At 34.0% G+C, this 15,341-nt stretch overlaps 2 protein-coding genes, 1 long non-coding RNA gene and 2 other non-coding genes across 6 annotated transcripts; 1 reads left to right on the top strand and 4 right to left on the bottom strand.

Annotated features, from left to right (window-relative positions):
* Window positions 1-161: 161 nt before the first annotated feature.
* MIR5033 (microRNA MIR5033) lies at window positions 162-312 on the bottom strand. The gene has a single exon (NR_048815.1). It is a non-coding gene; the product is annotated as a microRNA MIR5033 (primary transcript).
* A 1,871-nt stretch (window positions 313-2,183) lies between these two features.
* Window positions 2,184-10,819, top strand: LOC100797073 (ADP-ribosylation factor GTPase-activating protein AGD1). Of its 2 annotated transcripts, XM_041014950.1 has the most exons (20): window positions 2,189-2,633; window positions 2,929-3,005; window positions 3,496-3,596; window positions 4,006-4,076; window positions 4,402-4,464; window positions 4,719-4,763; window positions 4,923-4,988; window positions 5,099-5,146; window positions 5,241-5,336; window positions 5,427-5,468; window positions 5,779-5,997; window positions 6,098-6,229; window positions 6,320-6,544; window positions 6,631-6,711; window positions 8,335-8,595; window positions 8,730-8,875; window positions 8,946-9,036; window positions 9,310-9,472; window positions 9,560-9,809; window positions 10,105-10,819. In XM_041014950.1, the coding sequence occupies exons 1-20, from the start codon at window positions 2,589-2,591 to the stop codon at window positions 10,238-10,240; spliced, it is 2,358 nt and encodes a 785-aa protein (XP_040870884.1). In that variant the 5' UTR covers window positions 2,189-2,588; the 3' UTR covers window positions 10,241-10,819. The 2 variants fall into 2 exon arrangements, with proteins under 2 accessions (XP_040870883.1, XP_040870884.1); XM_041014949.1 differs by having other exon boundaries at window positions 2,184-2,633; window positions 9,310-9,809.
* LOC121174802 (uncharacterized) lies at window positions 6,123-6,968 on the bottom strand. The gene is made up of 2 exons (XR_005891206.1): window positions 6,577-6,968; window positions 6,123-6,451 (listed from the first exon to the last, which is right to left on the bottom strand). It is a non-coding gene; the product is annotated as an uncharacterized lncRNA (long non-coding RNA).
* Window positions 10,820-10,941: 122 nt separating the features above from the next.
* Window positions 10,942-13,614, bottom strand: LOC100797625 (rRNA 2'-O-methyltransferase fibrillarin 2). Its single transcript, XM_003523127.4, has 7 exons — window positions 13,496-13,614; window positions 12,987-13,291; window positions 12,779-12,874; window positions 12,600-12,677; window positions 12,338-12,514; window positions 11,491-11,559; window positions 10,942-11,264 (listed from the first exon to the last, which is right to left on the bottom strand). Exons 1-7 carry the CDS (start codon window positions 13,509-13,511, stop codon window positions 11,085-11,087), a joined length of 921 nt encoding a protein of 306 aa, XP_003523175.1. The 5' UTR covers window positions 13,512-13,614; the 3' UTR covers window positions 10,942-11,084.
* Window positions 11,910-11,980, bottom strand: LOC113001553 (small nucleolar RNA snoR60). Its single transcript, XR_003266947.1, has one exon. It is a non-coding gene; the product is annotated as a small nucleolar RNA snoR60 (small nucleolar RNA).
* Window positions 13,615-15,341: the final 1,727 nt, after the last annotated feature.

Below are 15,341 nucleotides of genomic sequence, written 5' to 3'. Positions count from 1 at the left end.
ACCCAGTATGAATAACACGAATGATGTGGCATCTCATTTTACTCTAAATCGACAAACTTGGTTTTCTCAGCATTTTTTATGCAATTTCAACATTTTCAACCTTTTTAAAGTGAACTTCAATCCCTTCTCGAGGTCTGTTAGGGTATGGTTCAACCAATAGTCTTAGACACATCCCCATCATTTGATTTTTTTCTCATCTTACAGTTGGACGGCAATGTTTGTTTTGCGAAAGTAGTTTCCTTTTGTACAGCCACGGTTTTCTTCTCATTTCCAAACATCATCTAACACACATGGCTGCTTGAAAAAAAACACTTGAAATGATTTTGAAGTTGCTCCATTGAAAACATACTTCTGCAACGCTTCAATCTCAAAATCGAATCGTGGATGATGTCTTTCGGGTTGGAGAATACGTGCTTGATTTGTCTCAGCCATTCACTCAATGCATTGCTCTGTCGGTCTTTTGCTCAGCGCCTACCAGCAAAAGCTCTGATAAGTTTCATTGCCTCTTCCATCCTTTGTAGATCGTGGTACTCACCAAGCGTGCGAGAAGCTTTTTCAATAGTACGAGTTAGAAACGAGCTTCCCTGTCAAACAGAAGAAGTAACAGAGAGAGGAATGGAAGTGGTTACTTTTATTCACCTTTTGCTTGAAATTTTATGGTTTTGCAAGGAATGAGGCGTGTATGGATGGTCACATAGAAAAAGGTATGGACTGACACAGTAGCACACAAAAAAAATGAAGGGCTTAGATAAGAGTGATATGCGGTGATGGAGCCTATCTCTGTTGTGAGTTGGAGAAAGTTGAGAAGGAAGAGAGAAGATGAATTGAGAAGGGTTTAGAGAAGGGGAACAGTGGACAAGAGAAGTTCACGTGAATGAGAGAGAAAGGGAAAAACTTTGGCTGTTGTTGAGAAAGAAGCTGAGACGTGTCACTGTGTTCCAAATGGTAGATTCAGGACCACAATGTTTAATGACATGTAGCAGCGTTTTGCATTATAATAGTAGCACTTTTCTTCGGTACTCTGGGTTCTCAATGTTAGTTTTTCAAGTATCCCATGAATATTTAGTTAGGATACTCACTTCTTATCATATAAAAAATCTGTGTGGTTCATATTCTGTCCAGGTCTAATATTAATATTTAAAAATTGTTGTAACCATGCAATTATTATCTTACAATTATTTTCCATATCCTGTTGCATACTTGAGTTTATTTAGATTCATTATATAAAGTGTGTGTTGCTGTTCTAATAAGTTATTGAAGTATGAGTGAGAAGAGTTTGGAACCACAATCAATTACGAAGTTGTCGTGGAGTAAAATCGCCACTGGAGGTTGGTCACTGATCGTTTAGACCTTCTCTCTTTTTTTTTATTATGTTTTATAGTTGGTATCAGAATTTGTTTGTTTCTTTGTCTTGCTTGTTGGGTCGTTACTATTGTGTATTTATGAAATTTATTTTCTAAGTATATGAGTGTTATGTTTTTAGCCTCCTTAATTCAAAATAACATCAAAATTAGGAATAATATGAGTTTTTTAATTTTTCTGTGATTTAAAACGTGTTTTTGGGTGTCTAAAATGTATATAATGGTGTGGATTTTCATAATCGGATTCGTGGGTATTAATCGGATCTTTATGACCCAGACATGTGTGTGTTTTGTTTTGAGTCAGTCTCAACCCTTACCCCGAAGCATGTAATAATTTATGTACAAGTTATTTAAAAAAAATTGTCTCTAAACTATGTGAACATGCAATATTATATTAAATACTGGTATGCATTGGATTTGATCCTTTAAAATTTATTTCATGTTGAATGAATATACATACATTATTATTTTGAATTGGTATGATTGTTATACATGTAACTTTTATGATTTAATATTGAGCATATTTACATTATTAAGTATGTTATGCAAAAATTATTTTTAAGTGATTAATATAATTTTATTAAATTAGAAACTATATGCTAAATTTTATAATCACATTGGAAATATTAATTGTGATTAATCAATTAAAATTTATGATTTTTAATAAATTTTATCAAATCATAATGAGAATCTTAGGAAGAAAGTTTGAGAGAATGTGTCACTAGTCTTTCTCATAAAATAAACAACAAAGTAAAAATAATTATGTACTATAAGAAGCAAAAAGTTATTAAAACTAAATTTTATATATATTTTGAAAGGTGAGGCCAAAAAGCAGGGTTGGAATGACCAGGAAAATATATAGACCGTCAAAGTTAGAACCAGGCGTTTTTTAGTTTTGTTGTGTTGTGAGTGTGACACGGTTTGACTAGAGAGAGAAAATAAAAAGAGCCAGTTTTGTTTAGATTTGGAACGACAGACATGCAAATTCGTAACCACAGCTTCAAACCTTCAAATCCGCTCTCTAAATTACATTAATTTTAACAAAAACTAAACAAACCAATACCTGTCTCTTTTTCTTATGCTTCTTTTTATCTCTCATCTTGTTGAACTATTAGAATTAAACTTTTTTCCCGCAAAACAAAAAAAGAAGACGAACACCAACAAAAGAGATTAAAAAAATAAAACAACAACAACAAAGAGAATATTCATAAACACTATTTTTCGAAAATGAATTTCTCAAAACTCAACGACTCGCCCATGTTCCGGCAACAGGTTCTGTTCTGTTTATTCCTTTTCCTGTTCAATATCAGAAGATTGCTGTCATCAATTCTCGGTGTTGGGGTGCTTTTAAAAAAATAATATATATATATATATATACACACACATACGTACATATTAAAGAACGTTGGTGTTATGTTGATATGTTCCTGTTACGTAATGTTTATTTGCATGGTTCATTCATTTGTTTAGGAAGGTCATGCGTGTTTTTATATATATGGTTGGTTTGGTGGTGTGCTTAACACGAATTGGTTGCTTAATTATGAATCATGAATTGGTGTGGATGCAGCTCCAGTGCATGGAAGAGAGTTCAGAATCGTTACGCTCGAGATGTTTCAAGTTCTACAAAGGATGTCGAAAGTACACGTGGGTTTTCCATGCCAATGTTTTTTGTTTTTTTTCAATCTTTTTGCACTTTAGAGACTGTTTTCTCCATACCCTCTTGTACGTTCTGTTAGTAATTGATGTGGGCTTACGTAGTGGTATATAAGAGTACTTAAGAAGCATGACAATTTATACGTTATACGTATAATTAAACCCTCATTCCTCTCCTAAGAAGGCATATACTTCAATATAATTTAGAAGAAAGACCAAAACCTCTGTATCTAGTCTCCACTTTTATCCTTGAATTCATTATTCACCTTTGGGGCATATATGTTGAAACTTTAAATGTGGGAGGATTTTGCTTAAACCTTAATTAAGTCTCAAGCAAAACAGTTCTCAATGTATAATTCAAGAGAAATTTTTGTATATACCTACTGTACATAACTTGTCGTATAAATTAGTTTAATTATATATCAGCATTCCAAATTATATAAATTTGTGTCAAATAATTACTTTATATTTATAATAATAGGGAAGGGCTTGGAGAGGCATATGATGGAGACATTGCATTTGCAAGTGCCCTTGAAAATTTTGGAGGAGGGCATAATGATCCTCTATTTGTAACTTTGGGAGGTGAGTCTGGTAGATCTCTTTCCTCTTGTTGCCTTTTGTATCAAATAAACTTATATATAAACTTAAATGATTTTCTTTGTCGTGTACTTGCTGCCTAGTGTATTTTGAGGTTATTTCTTAAGTTAAATATATATTGGCCGTGAGAGAACATGAAAAATTTAGGTTGAACACAAGTAGTCATGTTGTATACTCCTGTTCTCTGCATGATATGTTTTGGCCGTTAAAGGAACTTCTCAAATTCCTTGCATATTGTGATCAATGATACTTCAAATATTCTCAAATTCCTTTCTGTTTATAATTTTATCTATACCCTTGTTTTTTTAACCGTCACGCATTCTTTGAATAGTTAATACAACATTACATTCATTTTTGTTATTAATTTTGATAAACTTTGAGTTGGTATTGTCAGGACCTGTCATGACCAAATTTTCTATTGCTTTGAGAGAAATCAGTACATACAAGGAACTTCTTCGGTCCCAGGTAACAATTTGTCTAATGTTGTCAGAGTCTTATTTTTCAGCAATGTAATTCTTTAAGTAGTTAGGCTAGAACATTGGTGAAAAACTTGTGGCTTTCTGGTGGTTTAACACTTAAACTTATAAAACTTGAGCTTTTGTTGTGAGTTTAAGAAGTTAACAATATGACTGAACTCATATTGTTTAGTTATGCATCTTTCTAAATCGGATTAGACTACAAGATTGTATTGTTGAAAAATCCCTTTTTTAAAGGTTTTTTTAGTACTATATCAGAAACAGTTGTTATATCTGATATTGCTAAGCTGACTCTACTTAATGTGGCTTCTTAGGCAGAGCATATGCTGAATGACCGGTTACTAAACATGCTAAACGTCGATATCCTAGATGTCAAGGTACATTGTTAGTATCATAATTTTTTTGTTATAAATATAATTAATAGTATGGAGAGTGTATATTTTATTGGTTTAATAAGACACTTTTATATGTTATAACTACCACCGATGGAATTCAGTTTTAAAAGTAACAACACTTTCAAAAAGGATAATCCTCCTGAGAGTTTATTTTCTTATCAACAAGGAAAATAACTATTGCCTTCGGATGACTTCAATTTCTTCTTCACTTTTAAAGCTTCAAGTGATGTTTGCAGGAAGCTAGAAGGCGTTTTGAGAAAGCTTCCCTTGTACATGATCAGGTGTTTCTCAATTGCTTACAAAAATTTGCAATCTTGAGCAATACAATTTGTTACATGAGAATAAGAAATTCATTTTAAAAACAAATTATATATGTTGAAAGTTCATTGGCCAATCTCTCTTGATCATAACACAAATACAACGTTGATTTTATGCTACAGGCACGTGAGAAGTTTATGTCATTGAGAAAAAGCACTAGGATGGATATTGCCACTATCGTAGAAGAGGTAGATCATGTAGATTTTCTTTGGCATTTTTATTCATGAGTTAATATTGTCTTAGCTTGTCATGGGTTACCATGATTTTTTCAATCTAATTTGGTAGAGAGACATTCCAGGATTTGCACAATGCAAGATCCTCATTTGAGGAAGCTCGTTTCAATCTGGTAATCTTAGTTGAATAAGATATTTTGCTTTGAATAGTATGAAATGTATAAACACGGCTCTTAACTACAGAACACATTTCGTCTACTGTTCTAGGTTAGTGCTCTTCATAATGTTGAGGCCAAGAAGAGATTTGATTTTTTGGAGGCTGTCACTGGAGTTATGGATGCTCATCTTCGGTATTATCGACAGGTATATGATGACACAGTTATATATGGCCTTTTCAATATGCAATATTGGATTTATGAATTATGATATTTCTAAAAAAAATTGCCCTTGCAGGGATATCAGCTATTACAAGAGATGGAGCCTTTCATTATCGAGGTTTTCCTATTTACTCTTTACTTCTTTTGCTTTTAAATGAAGATAGGAAGCATATTTTTTTCTCTGTGGATACTTGGATAATAGATGTAGTTTTCTTCTGATTACATGTCTAAGGTTACAATAATACATTTAAAATGTTCACTATAGTGTGCTTCCTCAAAACTCAAACTCTAGATAATCTGAGATGCGAGAACCATCAGCACAACCACAATCACATGTTGAGCAAAATTGTGCATTTGAAAATATTATTAGCATTCCTCATTTATTTACTGAATGGAATATTTCCTCTCTTGTATCTGGCATGTTGCAGGTATTGGCTTATACACAAAAAGCAAGAGAAAGTTACAATGAGGAGCAAATTAGTCTTTGTGAAAGAATGTTGGAGTACAAAAAACATGTTCATCATGAAAGTATGTTGTCCTTGAATGGTCCTTATGGTTCTCCTTGTAGAGATGGTCCAGTGCATCCTTTTTCTAGGATATCAGATAAAGTGGCAGATGCTGTAACAGAATCTGCTGAAAATGGAAAGGTATTTAAGGACATAATGATGCTTCACACTTTCACTTCATTCTATATAGTTTTCATTTATGAGTCCTATTTACTGATCTCTCCATCTGCACTACATTTAGGTTCAAATCATTCGACAAGGATATCTTTCAAAACGGTCCTCAAATTTGAGGGGTGACTGGAAGAGAAGGTATTTTGTTCTTGATAGTCGCGGAATGCTTTACTACTTTCGTAAACCATGGAGTGGATTAAACGTAAGTATATTCAACTAAAACCAAGTATTCGTGTATAGACTCTCTAAGCTAGCTAGGTAATGCTCATTTCAATGTCAACACTTTGAGCAGAGTGGCAATCAATCATCTTTACACAGAAACTGTGCCACTGAAAATAGTGCTGGAATTTTGAGTCGCCTCCTTTCTTCACATTACCATGGACTTATCCCTGATGAAAAATCTGTAGCACGTCATACAGTGAACCTGCTCACATCAACAATCAAGATTGATGCTGAACAGTCAGATTTAAGGTTCTGCTTCAGGATTATTTCACCATCAAAGAGTTATACATTGCAGGTACTCATTCAAAAAAATCTAGTGACACGTACTTTGGCATTTTATCATTACTCCTCTGTCTCCTCACTAAGGCCAAAATAATGCAGGCAGAAAATGCCCTGGACCAGATGGATTGGATGGAAAAGATAACTGGTGTAATTGCCACCTTATTGAGTGCACAAACACTGGTACATCATATATCTTTCTTGTGTGTTTTGTTTATGTTACTGCCAAAAGATGGTAAGATACTTTACTCCTTGCCGTGTCCTTCTTCCTTCTTGTCGCGTCCTTCCTTAGTGTTCAGCCAAACAATCCTCCAAAGGGGTGGAATACCTACAAAAGACACTTCAATGCTCAAGTTAGGTCTCGACGCAAAAAGAATAATGAACATAGTAAATGAAAGTGAATAGAATAATGTTTGTTACCTTGAGAACTTAACCCTTTATATATATTTATTTATGGGCCTTACCTCTTAATTGAGGAGATGTAATATGAGATTACCTAACAGTGTTAATATAGTATTAAGATAAGTTAAATTCCTTAACCTTAAATGGGGTGACTGTCCAGAGGATACTAGGCTATGCCAAAGGGGTTTCATTCAAGTTGTCGCCAAAAGAGTACTGGGCAATGTTGAAGGGGTCTTAGGTTATGTCAAAGGGATTCTAGGTTGTGGCCGAGAGGGTACTAGCCCATGCCGAAGGGGTCCCAGGTCACACCAGTATAGTTTACTTTCCAAAACTTCTGGCATTATCATCTATTACACACAAAAGAACAAGTTTATTTTTTATGCATTATTAGGGTAAAAAAAACTGTCAACCTATTAAAAATTCTTGTTGATATAACTTTTATAATAGACATTATAAAAGTTAACAAACCATTAATTAGAGTTTGTAATGGAATGACAATGTAAGAATATTTTACATTATTAGTATGTTTACTATTTATTCTAAAAAAAAATTAACTCTAGTGAAATCTATATAAAAGTTTAAAATTTATAATAACTCATGATTGGATAAAATGTAAGAAAAGGTTAAATTAATTTGAAAATTTTAAATATGTTCTCATACTCAAAAGTTTGTAGTTACATTCCTATATTTATAAATCACTTTAATTGAATTCTTGATTAAGGTTTTGTCAAGATCTCGTTCAGGTTCTGTCAGGTATAAGAATGTGGGATAAACAATCTATGCTGACAATGTAAAGGATTATATTGTCATATATTCACAAATCATCATATATGATAATTTATTGTCTTTTAAAATAATTATTTTAAAAATCATAATAATAATGATTTTTGATTGGTTGATAGTCTTAAATATTTTACAGTGCATGAAAATTAAATTCTAAGAATCTAATTGAAAACTTTCAAATAGTTTAGGGATCAAGTGACTAGTTTAATTATTCAATGGTTTCTTAAATTATTTGAAAAAAATTGTACTTTAACTAGAAACTCAATTAAAAATGATTTATAAGTTGAGTGGCATAATTATAAATTATTAAAGTAAAAACTTGTTTAAAAATCTCCAAATAATTCAGGGATTTATATATTAATTTAACCTAAAAAATTACAGCAGCAAGCCGGCAAACATGTACAGTGATCAATAGTGGGGGAAAACTTGAGTCACCAACACAACATTAAACTTCTTTCTTTGAAGCATCTGGCATTTTTCATCAAATGTCCTACCTAGTTAAATATTTCAATGACATCAAATGTTCCTTAACCAATTCTTTAGCAAAAGTCTTTTAAATGCATCCTTGATGCATGTATTAATCGTGACTACCCTGATTATTATAAAATAATTATGTGACAGTCAGATGACTCAGAAAGCGGTGACAGCTACTCTGCCAACAAGACTTATTTGTTAAAAGGTTCTCCAGATGATGATCATGCAGTGAGTGGGGATTCTATAAAAAATGAAAAGCCAATTGATGTTCTTAGAAAGGTTAGCGGGAATGACAAATGTGCTGATTGTGGTAAACCTGATCCAGATTGGGCATCCTTAAACCTTGGCATCCTTATATGCATTGAATGTTCCGGTGTTCACCGTAATCTTGGTGTACATATATCAAAAGTAAGTAACTGAGGTTGCATATTTAAGAGTGTGTTATCAATTTTAAGTTGTTCATTTCTGTATAGTACTTAAAAGGCTTTCTGTTTTCAATCCTCACTTTTGCAACTAAGGTGAGTTACATTTTTTTTTCACAGGTAAGATCACTGACCCTTGATGTAAAAGTATGGGATTCTGCAGTGTTAACCATGTTTCAGTGCTTGGGGAATCTCTTTGCAAACTCAGTTTGGGAGGAACTGTTGCATTCGACAAGTACATCACAGACTGATGACACTCCTGATGGGTAAGTTTTGCCAAGATTTATGAGATTATTAACTGTTTAAGCATTTGCTAACACTGTCCTTACAATGTAGTTCATCCAAGACACACAAAAAGTTATTTCATGCAAGAAAACCAGCACATGATGATGCTATTTCACTAAAGGAGAGGTTCATTCATGCAAAGGTAATAAAAGTTATATGTTATTTCCTCTCTGGGGAGGTGAAACGAAAACCTTTTAAGAGGATGAATGTCTACCCTTTTTTCTCATCCTCATTTTTTATTTACTGTGAGCAAGTATTCATTGAGTACTAGGCAACTTTCAGCTGTTACATATTTATACCTAAGATAAGTTTACTTTGATTAAAACCTTCCAGTAGCTGGAAGGAATCTTATTGTTGAAGTATTACTGGAATGTGTGGGAGATAGAACTTGAACTTGATTGTTTCTCTTGTGCAGTATGCTGCAAAAGTCTTTGTTCGCCGGATAACAAATAACAACCGTCTCCTTTCAACGGCACAGCAGGTGGTGGAAAGCATCAGTGCCAATGACAAGAAAGCAGTGTACAGGCACATTGTGAAGTCAGAAGTGAATCTCAATGCTATTATTAGTGGGAAAGCAGGTATATCTTCTTATCCCCAAAATACTAGAAATTTTTCACAGTTAAAAAAAGCAGGAAGTCCTATTAGAATAACAAATTGTTGTGTAGGCTTTTCTTCCAACACGCCTTCTTCAATTAATCCAAACATATCATGTGAAAGTAAGACTCCACAAGTAGAGGATATACAAGATGGTTCTAGTGTGCTTCACCTGGCATGCATAATTAGTGATTCTGCAATGGTAGAGCTGCTCCTACAGTATGGTGCAGACATAAATGCTATTGATTCTAGAGGGAGGACACCTCTACATTACAGCACTATGAGAGGGAAGAATGCAACTGCAAGAGTGCTTATTACAAGGTAGTTATTTTGAAAGGTTTCTTTAGTGCCCCCGTTTTCCTTTTTCATACACTACATGTCCCCTTGTATTTTTAATCATTGGACTTCTATATCCAAATTCACCTAATGGTAACTAAATTTTTAGCTGAGGAGTAGCTTTGTCAGTATCCCATGAGGAATATTGCGTTTCAATTTTATATTACTTAACGAGGCTTGGAAACTTTAGTTCCATGATAACTTTCCCATCATGTGTTATATCTCACATATAGTCTTCATACTAAGAAAATTTACGAAAAGAAATTGCCAATTATTTCAGGGGGGCCAATCCACTTGCCGTAGACAAAGAAGGCAACACTCCTTTTAAGCCTGCAACGGAACCTGACACTGCAGGCAAAGAAACTCTTGCTCTAAACCAGCAAATCGCATGCCCTCAAAACTTAATAGAAAAATGATTCATGGGGTCACCTTGTGTTCGAGATAGAAATTTGGCAAGAGAGCAATTGACAATGTGTACAGGACCAACTTTGTTTTATAGAGCAATAGATAATAGAAGAGAAGAATGGAAGATGCGACTTTTTCCATTCAAAGATTCTAAACATAGAACTTTTAAAGGAGGCACACATCAATGCGTAACAAACAAATTAACCTGAATTCAAGTATCGCCGTTTAAAAAATCTTCTGGATCTTTACACAAATGAATTGATGAAATCCTTTTCATGAAATAGAACAGAAACTCACTTATAAAACATCTAAATTCCTGTAGCCAAAGGTGAATTCAAAGATTTATGACATTATGGATTAGACTCTTTATATTGTTAAAGGTATTCCATTCATTTAGATATTTTATAACAAAACTAACGCAAATCTCATGAAATAACATTGGTACACGCCTACTGGCTACTCGAAAGCAATCTACTCGACAGCAATGGATACAGAATTTGTATTAGTTTTGAAGATGTGATCTTTAAATTCATGTATCTATTGAGGAGCAATTCTATCAAATTAATTTTTCAAATACAAAAGGTGCAATTAAATTTTTCAAAATTAATACAAATTCAAGCCAATGCCATCAATCATTATATAGTGATGATGAACATAAATAGAACTCATGAAATGATATTGGTAAACACCTACAGGCTATTGGAAAGTAATATACTCAGAAGTATCTTTTTTCCTCTAGGGCATTCAAACGATCAAACTATCAAAACAGAACTACGTTTGATAACTAAAGTTTCAAAACAAAATTTAACACAAATCTCATGAAATGAAAACATTGTTACACGCCTGGAAAGCAATCTACTCAGCAGCATCTTTTTTCTTCTTGGGCATTCTGTATCCGCCAACAACGCACGCATGGTCCCTCTCAAATGGTTCAAGGGTGACTTGCTCGAATGGTTTGAATTGATCAGCCTTTAACTTGTTCACTTCGCTTTCAAACACTGCCTCAGCCGGGACTGTGGAGTCTATGCAGTTAGCCTAAACATACAAATGAATTAAATGAGAACAAATCAGAAAAACTACACAAATAATTAAGACAACACATAAGAGATCACTTTACAACTTGAATTCCCATTTATCAACCAAAGAACCTAAATTGATTTAAGCTAATTATAAAAAAAAATATTCCCAATGTTTTCATTAGAGGTTTACCATATTGGTCATACAACCCAATAAAGTCTTACAAAAACATGCCTGAACATACCTTGATTGAAATAACAAAATGACCCCCTGCTTTTAGATAATATGAAGCATTCAGCCCCAAAATCCTTGCCTGCAATCCTCACCAAAAAATCATAAACAAAACTGATATATAGAATAGAAGCCTATAACTGAAGTTTCAAAACTACTAGTTAATTGATACTTTTCAGGAGCTTTTATCTTTACATAGAATTCATTACCAGAAAAATGTAAAAAAGGAATCCACAAGCTAAAATCAAATGAATAGACACAGATTGAAAAATGCATACACCATTAATTAAAATAACTACGAAAAATTATTATAAAAAAAACAGTACTGATACAGAATAAGGGGAAATTCAAACAAATAAACCGACCAACACTGTTGTATATCTGAAAAAACTTAAGCAATAAAACAATAAATAGAAAAAGACCGAAAACAAGTGCATCAGAAACTCGGGTCTGCATCATCCATGATGTCTTGAAGGGTAATCCGAGTAACTCGTCATATGCACAGATCATTCCAATTTAACAGACTATATTCAAGTAAAAAAAGATAGTATTGAAAATTGTAAAATACAAAGTTGAGAAACTAAAAGAAAAACACCACAAATGAACTCTAAATGAGATTTTAAGGATTCGTTATGTAAAAGCAAAGAAGCAACAAAGTATACACATGCAATGTAAGTAGATAGTTGGCTAATATTTTACAACCAAACAGAAGAGTAGATACATCAAACTCAAATAAACAATAATCAAATGACACTAGTGATTTAAGTACTTCAATGTTATGGAACACTAGTATATATTGGCTGTAAATATAAGACTGAAACAGATCTCAAGAGGTATAATGTAAGAAATTTAAACCACACCTGATCAGGCTGAGCAACATCAGAAAATATGACATCAACCATTCCAACCAACATCCTGTACTTAGCTGGATGTCTAGCATCTTCAATAATGGGTATAACATTAGTTCGCTTCTTTGCCATATTGACCAAGTCACGTCCGCTTCTATGGGAAAACTCTACTGCATAGACAACTCCAGTCTATATATATACACAAAGAACAACACACTCTAATCAGCCCTTCTATTCCACAAATCTAACTTATGCAATTATAAATAATACTTACAGGCCCAACCACATCCGACACATGAGAAACAGTGGTCCCAGAAGCAGCTCCTAGGTAAAGGACTCTGGCTCCAGGTTTCTTCAAAAGGCACAAGACAAAAATAAATTAAAAAAAAAACATGATGTGTGTAATTGAAGAACTACACCTAAACAGAGCACATGTTGTAAAGACAATCTTACAATCCAAATGTTGTCAACTCCACCAAGGATGGCAGCAGCCAACTTCGAGCGGAAAGGATTCCAAACTCTGTACTCATCTTTGGAACCGTCTTCGTTCTGCAAAATGACAAACTATCATTTCATGCATGCTTCTTCAATAGATGTACCATTTATCTACTTAAAAGAAAAAATCAAATCATGGTGTTAAAAAATTGAGAAAGAAAATAACCTGAACGGTAATCCTTTTCTCATTGTAAACAGCTTCACCAGGAACAAGATTCTTGGTAACAAGAGCGTCTTCTTTACCCTTGGCAATGAAAATACCATCATGTCTATGAGGCTGCACCACAACCTTGCTACCTCCCTTCATTCCACCTCGGCCGCCGCCCCTGCCTCCTCCACGGCCACCGCCGCCTCTGCCTCCTCCACGGCCACCGCCTCTAGCTTTGAACGGCGTGCCCCTGTCTCCTCCTCTTCCTCCACCACCGCCCCTTCCTCTACCTCTGTCACCCCTACCACCCCTGAACCCACCACCTGCAGAAATTCAAACACTTGTCAACAAAAAGGAAGCTACTAGTACCACTACATTGTTCTGTCAATAAAAGAAATTATAAAACACCATAAAAATAATCAAAAAGCAAGGAATGGACGAGTAAATCATAATCACTGTCCAAATGTATAAACTACAAAAAGCAAAGAATGAACGAAAACGTAAACAAATAAAAGGAAAATTATTACCTCTGGGAGGAGCCATCTTCTAGAGCAGAGGCTAGGCTGTGAACGGCTACAACGCCAGACGAAGAAATGGTATAGAAGAGGGTTTAAGAGGAAGTAGGGTTTTGATTTTATTTTATAGAGGGTATAAATAAATAATAAATAAATAAAAAGCTTTCCATCATCCAGTAACCTAACCCTAGCAGGCCACATCCACGGCCGGCCCATTTTCCATTCCCTCTCCTTATTTGGGCTTACCAAAGACAATTAAAGTGATGGGAGTTACTATTGGCCCATTCAAATTGCTCTTGGGCCATATCAAGCAGCAGACACTTTTTTTATTCCAAAAATATCTTCTTCAAGGAATCGTGATTTCATTGAATAAAATGCACAATGAAATCATGATTCTGTCGTGCACCAATTTTTTCCCCAGTACAATAGAATCACAACTTCATTATATAATTTTTTCTCACCCCAAATATAACAACGAAATCATCATTTTGTTGTTATATTTTGTGACACCCCCCTTAACATAAAGGAATTGTGATTTTATTGGATTAAGTGGGGGTGAAAAAATATATACAATGAAAATATGATTTTATTATACAATTCTATTGTATATTTTATTTTACTCCTCTTAATCCAACAGAATCACGATTCTGTGCTAGCAAATATCCATGCAAAAATGTGATTCTGTTATGATAAAGGAGTGTGCAGTGGTGGATTTGCATGATAGCACAATCATGGTGTAGGGTAGTTGCGCCCACGGAGCCTCAAAGGTGGAGATTGCCCGTGGGTGGAGGTCGCATGCAAGTAAGGGCTATGCATGACAATAATGGTAGGGACTGGTGGTGGCACAACGTGGAGTAAATGAGATGGGGTGATGGCACAACATGGAGGTTGTTAATGGTGACTATGGTGGGGGGTGGAGCTTAGGGTGGGTAGGAAGAAGGTGGGGAGTGTGTGAGATGACAAGGGAAGAAGGAGAAGGAAGAGGGAGGGGCAAATTGGACTTATTCGTGGGAAGCTCGGGGCCAATAGCAACTCCTAAAGGGATAAATGCTCCATAAAGTAAAGATACGAGGTTTCTAAAACTAGGCATTTATTTTCTGCACTTCACCACTTATTTCTTGCACTTTCCCATTTTTATTACGTGGACAAAATTACTCTTAATGAGTCTTAGCACTCATTTTTCCTAAATGTTGATCCGAAATGAGTATTATATAATCCACTTGTAATTTAGAATGAAAGTTCTTAAACACCTATTTTCAAAGAAAAAAATCAAAACATTTTTTTAGAATGAGTATTGTGAAACATGTTTCACGATATATAAGTTTTTATGAAATACTCATTCCCTAGTATAATTATATATTATGATTTTGTGTTCAAACAAAAAATTGATTAAAGGACTAAGGATATCTATAGCTTTTTGTGGGATTATTCTTTTCCTTGGTTGAATATACCCTAGTGCTTGTCTGGTTGGCTGCTATGTAGCTTGGTATATATTTTTTTGTTTGACTTTTGGAGGGATACACATAAATGGTTATTTTATACTTATGTGAATTGCTATTTTTTCTGTTAATTTTTTAATTTATTTTTTTTAGTTTGACATGATAATTATTATTGTACAATAACTATCTCTTAGTAAAATGGAAGATTCACATCAAGAAAATAACAAAAGAAAATGTAAAGAAAAAAAAGAACTATGAATCTTGGACTATGAAGGATACCAATGAGTTGTTACACCTTTTGGTGGAAGCTTTAAATAATGGATTAATAAACAAAATGTAAAAAGAATTATACTTCCTCATCTGGGTGCCAAAATTAGGTACGTAAACCATGTAATAAACCATTTAGGCTAAACAAAGAA

The sequence above is a fragment of the Glycine max genome, chromosome 4, assembly GCF_000004515.6.
Source record: "Glycine max cultivar Williams 82 chromosome 4, Glycine_max_v4.0, whole genome shotgun sequence".
NCBI lineage: Eukaryota > Viridiplantae > Streptophyta > Magnoliopsida > Fabales > Fabaceae > Glycine > Glycine max.
This window is presented reverse-complemented; position numbering and strand designations above follow the sequence as displayed.

Excerpts from the sequence above, each read along its gene's own strand:
- LOC100797073 (XM_041014949.1), top strand. The coding sequence starts at position 2,589 with ATGAATTTCTCAAAACTCAACGACTCGCCCATGTTCCGGCAACAG. Across the intron at positions 4,989-5,098 it reads TTGCCACTATCGTAGAAGAG|GATTTGCACAATGCAAGATC; the intron begins GTAGATCATGTA and ends GAGACATTCCAG. Across the intron at positions 5,998-6,097 it reads AATCTGCTGAAAATGGAAAG|GTTCAAATCATTCGACAAGG; the intron begins GTATTTAAGGAC and ends CACTACATTTAG.
- LOC100797625 (XM_003523127.4), bottom strand. Across the intron at positions 12,875-12,986 it reads AGAAAAGGATTACCGTTCAG|AACGAAGACGGTTCCAAAGA; the intron begins GTTATTTTCTTT and ends GTCATTTTGCAG. Across the intron at positions 11,560-12,337 it reads ATGTTGCTCAGCCTGATCAG|GCAAGGATTTTGGGGCTGAA; the intron begins GTGTGGTTTAAA and ends TGAGGATTGCAG.